Source organism: Rhamphochromis sp. 'chilingali' (assembly GCF_963969265.1).
Source record: "Rhamphochromis sp. 'chilingali' genome assembly, chromosome: 13".
Lineage (NCBI taxonomy): Eukaryota > Metazoa > Chordata > Actinopteri > Cichliformes > Cichlidae > Rhamphochromis > Rhamphochromis sp. 'chilingali'.
In genome coordinates, this window is record NC_137940.1 from 29760067 (window position 1) to 29771703 (window position 11637).

The 11637-nt window shown below is 40.4% G+C and overlaps 2 protein-coding genes and 1 pseudogene across 11 annotated transcripts in view; all 3 read left to right on the top strand.

Moving 5' to 3' along the window:
• The window catches only part of LOC308408488 (protocadherin gamma-C5-like), a gene marked incomplete at its 5' end in the record, with an annotated part of 274775 nt that overhangs the window by 114878 nt on the left and 148260 nt on the right, over positions 1-11637 (top strand). The window lies entirely within an intron of this gene.
• LOC308408486 (protocadherin beta-11-like) lies at positions 648-7325 on the top strand (the record flags this gene model as incomplete). Its single annotated transcript, XM_080900748.1, has 2 exons — positions 648-3093; positions 5878-7325. Exons 1-2 carry the CDS (start codon positions 756-758, stop codon positions 7323-7325), a joined length of 3786 nt encoding a protein of 1261 aa, XP_080756874.1. The 5' UTR covers positions 648-755.
• Positions 8318-10750, top strand: LOC308408319 (protocadherin gamma-A11-like; annotated as a pseudogene). The gene has a single exon. The product of its transcript is annotated as a protocadherin gamma-A11-like (transcript).

Consider the following 11637-nt stretch of genomic DNA (forward strand, 5'->3'; position numbering starts at 1 on the left):
TCCTACTTTTTATGAAATATGCGAAATGTTAAGTGTGTAGCTGTAGCAGTACATCCATACCTGAACACAGTGACGTATTTCCTGAATCAACTTATGTGAGGTGACTTATTCGAGATGGTTGGAACACTAGTACCAATATTACTTGCATTTGTAATTAAAACATCGTCTTTATGTGAGTTTTCACCGTCAGCTGGCTTTGCCAACCTTAAATGTCGTGCCTTTTAGCTTTACAGCTCTTTTTACTGTTGTACTTTTGTGTTTTCATGGAGTGTGTTCTGTTTTGACAATGCATATTCAAATGTAATTCATATAGTATTTTAATATACATTTTTGGGAACCTTTGTTATAATTATTATTATTAGAAGTAGTAGTAGTAGTAGTAGTAGCGGAAGTATTTTTCTGAACACCTGTTGTAGCAGAACATCTTGGACATATTTGTATTTTTTTGATTGCACTAAATGTCTCATGACATTGCCAAAGAAAGAAAGAAAGCGCACGGTGTTACTGATTGTGGACTCTAAGGGACGCTGTTGGTCAATATAACATTTTTTTCTAAAACACTATGACACAATCTCCTCCCTTACCGCCGTTGCTCGTCAAGAAAAGCTGATAGTAGTCATTATATGGGCTCACAATCGAAGAAAACGCACATCTCATTCTTTATATCTAAAAGATAGAATACAGTAGTTTATCATTGGTGATATATTAACTTTAGAACCCAGAATAAGTGAAGCGATTTACAATTTCCTTTAACTATGGATTGTGGATTAAAAGGATACACCCGGTGTATAAAATGGCGCTTTGGCTGTGGACGCAATTGGCATTTCTTCTTGCTCATTTTTTGTCTGGTTCATATGGTCACTGGACATATTCGATACTCTATCCCAGAGGAGATGAAGAAAGGCTCACTCATCGGTAATGTAGCACAGGACCTCGGCTTGAATCTCAAAAGGCTCCGTTTGGGTCGGGCCCGTATCGTGACCGGCGACAGCATCCAGTACACCGAGCTGCAGACAGACAAAGGGATTTTAGTCGTCAAAGAGAGAATAGACCGAGAGCAGCTGTGTGGAGACACAACCCCGTGCAGTTTCAGCTTTGAGGTAATTTTAGAAAATCCTATGGAGCTACATCAAATCACAGTTGAAATAACGGATATAAACGACCATTCGCCAACCTTCAAACGAAACAGTATCAATTTTGAAATCAGCGAATCAGCCAGTGCTGGTGCTCGATTTTCTTTAACCAGTGCAGAAGATCCAGACGTGGGTGTTAACGGACTTAGAGAATATTTTCTGGCCGAGAATGACAATTTTGTTCTTAAACAAAACTCGAATGCAGACGGGAAGAAATACGCAGAGATGGTGCTTCAGAAGCCGCTGGACAGGGAGACAAATCCTAATCTGTCTCTAAAGCTAATAGCTGTAGATGGTGGGACTCCGCAGAGATCTGGCACCGTAAATATCGATATAACTGTTCTCGATGTAAATGATAATGCTCCAGTATTCAATCAATCTGTATATAAAGCCACAGTCATGGAAAATTCTCCCCGAGATACTTACGTTACCACTGTTAATGCCAGTGACGCAGATTTCGGGTCAAATAGCATTGTGACTTATTATTTTTCAGATCTCAACAGTGGTCTCAGTGATGTGTTTATGATTGACGAAAAACATGGTATAATTTCAATAACAGGCTTTATTGATTATGAAAAGGACAAAAAGTACGAACTTCGAATCGACGCCAGAGATCAGGGAGGTTTAACAGACTCAAGCAAAGTGATAATTGAAGTAACTGACGTTAATGATAACGCTCCTATCATAAACGTTATGTCATTCACTAGTCCCGTGTCCGAGGACTCTCCTCCTGGTACCACTATTGGCATCATAAATGTAAAAGATCTGGACTCGGGTGATAACGGACAAGTAAACTGTAGAATAGAACAAAACGCGCCTTTCAAAATTAAATCTAATTTAAGAAATTACTATACGTTGGTAACAGATACTGTATTAGATCGTGAAAGCGTTTCAGAATATAACATCACAGTTGTTGCGACAGATGCAGGAATACCTCCTCTTTCAACAAAAAGAACCTTTCATTTAAAGGTCTCTGACGTGAACGATAATGCTCCAGTATTTTCTCAAAGTGTTTACAATACGTTTATCATAGAGAATAACTCTCCAGGCATTTCTGTTCTCACTCTCGGGGCTAAAGATCCAGATGAAAACCAAAACGCCCGGATATCTTATATACTGGAGAACACTAATATTGGTGGAGCTCCAGTTTCTGAATATGTTTCAGTAAATGCAGAAAGCGGAGTCGTGCACGCTGTGCGCTCCTTTGATTATGAGCAAATCAAACAGCTGGTTTTTGTTGTGAAGGCGCAAGATGGAGGCTCACCTCCTCTCAGTAACAATGTGACTGTGAAACTGATAGTTCAGGACCAGAATGACAACCCTCCTCAGGTTCTGTACCCAGTTCAGACTGGTGGCTCTCTGGTGGCTGAAATGGTGCCTCGTTCAGCAGATGTGGGCTATCTGGTGACTAAAGTGGTGGCTGTTGATGTGGACTCTGGACAGAATGCCTGGCTCTCCTATAAACTGCAGAAAGCCACAGACAGGGCGCTGTTTGAAGTGGGCTTACAGAATGGAGAAATCAGAACTATCCGCCAAGTCACTGATAAAGATGCTGTCAAGCAAAGACTGACTGTTATAGTGGAGGACAACGGGCAGCCCTCTCGTTCAGCTACAGTCATTGTTAACGTGGCGGTGGCGGACAGCTTCCCTGAAGTGCTGTCGGAGTTCACTGAGTTGACCCACGACAAGGAGTACAATGACAACCTGACTTTTTACTTAGTCTTGGCTCTGGCTGTAGTTTCCTTCCTCTTCATCACGTGTTTAGTGGTTATCATATCAGTCAAAATCTACAGGTGGAGACAGTCTCGCATCCTGTATCACTCCAACCTGCCTGTCATTCCATATTATCCACCACGTTACTCGGACACTTTGGGGACAGGGACTCTACCACATGTGTACAATTACGAGGTGTGCAGGACGACTGACTCCAGAAAGAGTGACTGTAAGTTCGGCAGAGCTGGTAGTCAGAACGTGCTGATAATGGACCCCAGTGCTACAGGAACGATGCAGCGGATACAGAGTGAAAAGAGCATCCTGGATGAACCAGACTCTCCTCTAGAGGTCAGTTAGAGGATATTTGTATATCTATTCTCGTTCTTTACTTAATTACGCTGATGCAAAGCTTCCCAGCATTATACATTTCTCAGCACCAAGGACAGCGTCTCAGTTTTCCTCTGCATATAGGTAGGCCTACAAAGCTTTTGTAAAAGGTCTCACATGGTTACTTTTTAAAGGAATGTTTTCTTATAAAGTGACTGATAGTTTCCAGTTGTTTTCTATATCCAAATGTCTTTGTTTATAGAGTATTGATGATCACACGCCATGTTTTTGTGCAATGTTTCCTGGCAGTGTTTTACTTGCTTACCATTCGCTTGCCATAGTTATGAAGATATTTCAAGGGGACCCTGGAAAGGTAAAATATTAACAAAAGTAGAAAGACGGTATGTGTTTCTTAAAAGCATTCTTTCTCTCTTGTGGAGTCCATATGCTCATCCAATGTCTATTCAATTACTCGACTGTTTCATACCCACTTATGTTATAGTGCTTATGCTTTCGATGCTGCCTGAGTCACCGTAAGACTTTGCATTCACTGGATTATGTCAGAATCAGATAATCACTACATTAGGACTTATACATCTATAGTTTACTCTAAGGCAACACTTCTATTTAATTTAATTTTCTTTTGTTTTGTTTGTGTTCTTCTTTCCTGTCCGAGTCCCGGTATTCTTGGTCTGGACTCTGCCGTTTAAAAATTCTGTTGAAACTGCGGTTTCTGTTAGGTCGTTCGTTTCAAATTCTCTTAGCATTTTGTAGTTGTTGTTGTTTTTATCTATCTATATTCCTACTTGAAAAAGGTCTTCATTAAGCAGAATGTTGACAATATGAGAAATTAAATATTACCCCCCACAGTCAGTGATATGTTTTGGCGGTTTACGTTTCTCGTATTTAGTTAGTTCGCATTCATGTTTTTCCGACCCTGTCCTACTTTTTATGAAATATGCGAAATGTTAAGTGTGTAGCTGTAGCAGTACATCCATACCTGAACACAGTGACGTATTTCCTGAATCAACTTATGTGAGGTGACTTATTCGAGATGGTTGGAACACTAGTACCAATATTACTTGCATTTGTAATTAAAACATCGTCTTTATGTGAGTTTTCACCGTCAGCTGGCTTTGCCAACCTTAAATGTCGTGCCTTTTAGCTTTACAGCTCTTTTTACTGTTGTACTTTTGTGTTTTCATGGAGTGTGTTCTGTTTTGACAATGCATATTCAAATGTAATTCATATAGTATTTTAATATACATTTTTGGGAACCTTTGTTATAATTATTATTATTAGAAGTAGTAGTAGTAGTAGTAGTAGCGGAAGTATTTTTCTGAACACCTGTTGTAGCAGAACATCTTGGACATATTTGTATTTTTTTGATTGCACTAAATGTCTCATGACATTGCCAAAGAAAGAAAGAAAGCGCACGGTGTTACTGATTGTGGACTCTAAGGGACGCTGTTGGTCAATATAACATTTTTTTCTAAAACACTATGACACAATCTCCTCCCTTACCGCCGTTGCTCGTCAAGAAAAGCCGATAGTAGTCATTATATGGGCTCACAATCGAAGAAAACGCACATCTCATTCTTTATATCTAAAAGATAGAATACAGTAGTTTATCATTGGTGATATATTAACTTTAGAACCCAGAATAAGTGAAGCGATTTACAATTTCCTTTAACTATGGATTGTGGATTAAAAGGATACACCCGGTGTATAAAATGGCGCTTTGGCTGTGGACGCAATTGGCATTTCTTCTTGCTCATTTTTTGTCTGGTTCATATGGTCACTGGACATATTCGATACTCTATCCCAGAGGAGATGAAGAAAGGCTCACTCATCGGTAATGTAGCACAGGACCTCGGCTTGAATCTCAAAAGGCTCCGTTTGGGTCGGGCCCGTATCGTGACCGGCGACAGCATCCAGTACACCGAGCTGCAGACAGACAAAGGGATTTTAGTCGTCAAAGAGAGAATAGACCGAGAGCAGCTGTGTGGAGACACAACCCCGTGCAGTTTCAGCTTTGAAGTGATTTTAGAAAATCCTATGGAGCTACATCAAATCACAGTTGAAATAACGGATATAAACGACCATTCGCCAACCTTCAAACGAAAGAGCATCAATTTCGAAATCAGCGAAATAGCCAGTGCTGGAGCTCGATTTTCTTTAACCAGTGCAGAAGATCCAGACGTGGGTGTTAACGGACTTAGAGAATATTTTCTGACCGACAATGACAATTTTATTCTTAAACAAAACTCGAATGCAGACGGGAAGAAATACGCAGAGATGGTGCTTCAGAAGCCGCTAGACAGGGAGACAAATCCTAATCTGTCTCTAAAGCTAATAGCTGTAGATGGTGGGACTCCGCAGAGATCTGGTACAGTAAATATCGATATAACTGTTCTCGATGCAAATGATAATGCTCCAGTATTCAATCAATCTGTATATAAAGCCACAGTCATGGAAAATTCTCCCCGAGATACTTACGTTACCACTGTTAATGCCAGTGACGCAGATTTCGGGTCAAATAGCATTGTGACTTATTATTTTTCAGATCTCAACAGTGGTCTCAGTGATGTGTTTATGATTGACGAAAAAAATGGTATAATTTCAATAACAGGCTTTATTGATTATGAAAAAGACAAAAAGTACGAACTTCGAATCGACGCCAGAGATCAGGGAGGTTTAACAGATTCCAGCAAAGTGATAATTGAAGTAACTGATGTTAATGATAACGCTCCTATCATAAGTGTTATGTCATTCACTAGTCCCGTGTCCGAGGACTCTCCTCCTGGTACCACTATTGGCATCATAAATGTAAAAGATCTGGACTCGGGTGATAACGGACAAGTAAACTGTAGAATAGAACAAAACGCGCCTTTCAAAATTAAATCTAATTTAAGAAATTACTATACGTTGGTAACAGATACTGTATTAGATCGTGAAAGCGTTTCAGAATATAACATCACAGTTGTTGCGACAGATGCAGGAATACCTCCTCTTTCAACAAAAAGAACCTTTCATTTAAAGGTCTCTGACGTGAACGATAATGCTCCAGTATTTTCTCAAAGTGTTTACAATACGTTTATCATAGAGAATAACTCTCCGGGCATTTCTGTTCTCACTCTCGGGGCTAAAGATCCCGATGAAAACCAAAACGCCCGGATATCTTATATACTGGAGAACACGAATATTGGTGGAGCTCCAGTTTCTGAATATGTTTCAGTAAATGCAGAAAGCGGAGTCGTGCACGCTGTGCGCTCCTTTGATTATGAGCAAATCAAACAGCTGGTTTTTGTTGTGAAGGCGCAGGATGGAGGCTCCCCTCCTCTCAGTAACAATGTGACTGTGAAACTGATAGTTCAGGACCAGAACGACAACCCCCCTCAGGTTCTGTACCCAGTCCAGACTGGTGGCTCTCTGGTGGCTGAAATGGTTCCTCGTTCAGCAGATGTGGGCTATCTAGTGACTAAAGTGGTGGCTGTTGATGTGGACTCTGGACAGAATGCCTGGCTCTCCTACAAACTGCAGAAAGCCACAGACAGGGCGCTGTTTGAAGTGGGCTTACAGAATGGAGAAATCAGAACTATCCGCCAAGTCACTGATAAAGATGCTGTCAAACAAAGACTGACTGTTATAGTGGAGGACAACGGGCAGCCCTCTCGTTCAGCTACAGTCATTGTTAACGTGGCGGTGGCGGACAGCTTCCCTGAAGTGCTGTCGGAGTTCACTGAGTTGACCCACGACAAGGAGTACAATGACAATCTGACTTTTTACTTAGTCTTGGCTCTGGCTGTAGTTTCTTTCCTCTTCATCACGTGTTTAGTGGTTATTATATCAGTCAAAATCTACAGGTGGAGACAGTCTCGCATCCTGTATCACTCCAACCTGCCTGTCATTCCATATTATCCACCACGTTACTCAGACACTTTGGGGACAGGGACTCTGCCACATGTGTACAATTACGAGGTGTGCAGGACGACTGACTCCAGAAAGAGTGACTGTAAGTTCGGCAGAGCTGGTAGTCAGAACGTGCTGATAATGGACCCCAGTTCTACAGGAACGATGCAGCGGATACAGAGTGAAAAGAGCATCCTGGATGAACCAGACTCTCCTCTAGAGGTTAGTTTTTCCGTATAACGTATATGTTTTTTTTCAAAAATATATACTTTTTTCCCTATATTGCAGTATCAAATAACTTCCAGCACCATGGACAGCGCCTATGTTTTCGTAATGTACCCACGATTATAATTTCCCTATCACATCCTCCGAAGTAATCACTCGCCTGGTCGTATGTTTCTTTCAATTATATGGATAAATCCATGGTCAGTTTTTTCGTTCATACCCCCAGACAGAGTTGGTCCGCATTCCTTTTTTTTTTTCCTTTTATCATTATCACTGTTATTATTTGTTGTCCAGGCTGTGTTGGTGTTCTTGACACGGAAATGAGCAGTTCTACAAACGTTTGCTATCACAAAATATTAGTCTAAAGCAGAACCCAGTCATATACTCATATCTTAATAATTTCCTTCTTTTTTTAATTTTACGTATTTCCAAATGCTTCATCTCATTTCATACGAAAGTTCTCATCAGACCTTACAACAACCGAATTAGTCAATCATCTTATGTATGTGATTTCATTGTACCGGTGCATAATTGTATATTTCCCTTAAAAGTAGCTTTTTCTTATGAATCAGGTAATATTTTTATTTTATTAAAATAATGAGCGGCACAGTTTTTTGAGCAGATGTTTGATTAAAAAAAAACATTTTCAATTGAATCTGGATAGATTTTAATTCCCTTTCTGTGAAATGTGTTAAAACATTGATGCTGAAGTTAAAGTATTTCAGTCAGTCGATAGTATTGTCTTTTTCAACTCGTTTCATATTAATCTCCATACTAGATAAAATGCATTCATTTCCGGTTTAACAATTGTTATTTTTAGTTTTATTCAAGACTAATGAGATTTTTCACATTTTCGACTCTAAGCGACGCTGTTGGCCAGTAAGATGATTTTTTTTTTTTTTTTTTTTTTTTTTTTTTTTGCGTTACGTTCTCATTCAGTCCATCCTCTCGGTGATCATGACGTGAGGAAGGCTCTCCGTGTGTTGTCCAGTGCGGATTCACAGACTTTCATTTGAAGCATTTACAGCTTGAGGACAGTTGTAAATGTAACGCCGGCGCTTATATATTGGGACGTTTTCTACTACATACAAAGGAAAAAGCTTCCATCCTTTGATTATTTCCATCGGAGTGATGGCGACATTAAGATCTCTGACCTGCATTTCTTCAGAATGCCGATTATTTTATGAACTGCGACGTCGCATAGAACTCCTTCTGTTGCTGCTTCTTGCGGTTAACATGGTAGGTGGTCAAATTCGGTATTCTATACCCGAGGAGATGAAGAAAGGCTCTGCTATCGGTAATGTGGCGCAGGATCTTGGCTTGGATCTGAAAAGGCTCCGCTCAGGGCGGGCCCGTATCGTGACCGGAGAAAACGTTCACTACACCGAGCTGCAGACAGACAAAGGGATTCTGGTCGTGAATGAGAGAATAGACCGAGAGCAGCTTTGTGGGGACGTAACGCCGTGTAGTTTCAGCTTTGAACTGATATTAGAAAATCCGATGGAACTGCACCCCATAACAATAGAAGTCTTAGATGTTAATGATCATTCTCCGATATTCAAGAAAGCAAATATTATGCTAGACATTAGCGAGTCCGCAAATCTCGGTGCCCGATTTGTGTTAGATAGTGCAGAGGATCCTGATGTTGGAGTAAATGGACTTCAAAATTATGTTTTAACCTCGAACGACAACTTTGTTTTAAAACAGCATGTGAATCCAGACGGGAGTAAATATGCAGAGATGGTGCTTCAGAGGCAGTTGGACCGAGAGAAGGTACCACATCTATCTTTGGAGCTTATAGCAATCGATGGTGGAAATCCTCAGAGATCTGGCACCGTAAATATAGACATTAATGTTTTAGATGTAAATGACAACGCTCCCGTTTTCAAACAGTCTGTTTATAAGGCGACGGTGATAGAAAATGCAGCAAAAGGTACTAATATTGTCACGGTGAATGCTACAGACGCAGATAGTGGATCAAATGGTTATGTCACATATTCAATTTCAAACGTGAAGAGCAATATAGCTGATTTATTGTCCATAGATCAGTTCTCTGGTTCGCTGTTTGTCTCAGGCCTCATAGATTTCGAAAAGGATAAAAAATATGAACTCAGGATAGATGCAAAAGATCAGGGTGGACTAACAGATTCAAGCAAAGTGATAATTGAAGTAACTGATGTTAATGATAACGACCCTATCATAAGCATTATGTCATTCACTAGTCCCGTGTCCGAGGACTCTCCTCCTGGTACCACTATTGGCATCATAAATGTAAAAGATCTGGACTCGGGTGATAACGGACAAGTAAACTGTAGAATAGAACAAAACGCGCCTTTCAAAATTAAATCTAATTTAAGAAATTACTATACGTTGGTAACAGATACTGTATTAGATCGTGAAAGCGTTTCAGAATATAATATCACAGTTGTTGCGACAGATGCAGGAATACCTCCTCTTTCAACAAAAAGAACCTTTCATTTAAAGGTCTCTGACGTGAACGATAACTCTCCAGTATTTTCTCAAAGTGTTTATAGTGCGTTTATTACAGAAAATAACTCACCCGGCGTTTCTCTTCTTACTGTGGGAGCAAAAGATCCCGATGAAAACCAAAACGCCCGGATATCTTATATACTGGAGAACACTAATATTGGTGGAACTCCAGTTTCTGAATATGTTTCAGTAAATGCAGAAAGCGGAGTCGTGCACGTTCTGCGCCCCTTTGATTATGAACAAATCAAACAGCTGTTTTTTGTTGTGAAAGCGCAGGATGGAGGCTCTCCTCCACTCAGTAACAATGTGACTGTGAAATTAATAGTTCAGGACCAGAACGACAACCCCCCTCAGGTTCTGTACCCAGTCCAGACTGGTGGCTCTCTGGTGGCTGAAATGGTTCCTCGTTCAGCAGATGTGGGCTATCTGGTGACTAAAGTGGTGGCTGTTGATGTGGACTCTGGACAGAATGCCTGGCTCTCCTATAAACTGCAGAAAGCCACAGACAGGGCGCTGTTTGAAGTGGGCTTACAGAATGGAGAAATCAGAACTATCCGCCAAGTCACTGATAAAGATGCTGTCAAACAAAGACTGACTGTTATAGTGGAGGACAACGGGCAGCCCTCTCGTTCAGCTACAGTCGTTGTTAACGTGGCGGTGGCGGACAGCTTCCCTGAAGTGCTGTCGGAGTTCACTGAGTTGACGCACGACAAGGAGTACAATGACAACCTGACTTTTTACTTAGTCTTGGCTCTGGCTGTAGTTTCCTTCCTCTTCATCACGTGTTTAGTGGTTATTCTATCAGTCAAAATCTACAGGTGGAGACAGTCTCGCATCCTGTATCACTCCAACCTGCCTGTCATTCCATATTATCCACCACGTTACTCAGACACTTTGGGGACAGGGACTCTTCCACATGTGTACAATTACGAGGTGTGCAGGACGACTGACTCCAGAAAGAGTGACATGAAATACATGCAACCGATGAGTCAAAGTTTAGTGAGTGTGGATGGATGTGGAGACGTTGTACCGCAAGTGGATAAGCAACGGTCAGGCAACTTTTCCCAAATGTCTACTTTGGTGAGTGATACTTCAATCAAGTAATCTCTGGCCCTCTCTCTCTCTCTCTCTCTCGCTCCCGCTCTGTCTTATCCTCTTCTTATTTAACCCCCCCCCCCTCCCCCGCTTCTTTTTTTAAATTTTGCTCCTGAACGTCACATTTCTTTACTGTCTTTCACTCGCCTTTAGTGTTGCTGTCCCTTGTGCTGAAACGGTCGGTGGTCAGTTTTGAAATTTGTTTCGAAAGGGGAGCATTTAAAAATACATAAAGTTTTGCAACTTTAATACTCTATGAAATAAAATAATAAACTTCATATCTTTATTACAATCAACTGTGGTACAATAAGAAATGAGGCAACACTTCAACTTTCGTTATAAAATGAAAAAAATATAAAAAAAATAATATCTGACGCTCAGTAGAAAACAGAAATAGCACAGCTCACTTCCTGTGCTGAACACAGCTACCATTAAATAGAAGTGATTACATATTTAGTTCCATTTAGTTTTAGTCATTTAAATTTCTTATGACATATCAGCAGTGATCTAAAAAATATAGCTGAACTGAAATAAAAAAAAGACTTGCAAAATGATTCTGTGGCGCACAATATTGTTAATGTAAGAGCACAGGCTTTATTGATATTGCTAAATAATACGGGGTGTATTATTCTTTTTCAATTTACAAATGGATCTAAACTTGCCTTCACTGTTGGATACAACGATTACATGTGTCCTGATCATGTTTATAACACAGACATTACCGTAAATGGGCTCTAAGTGC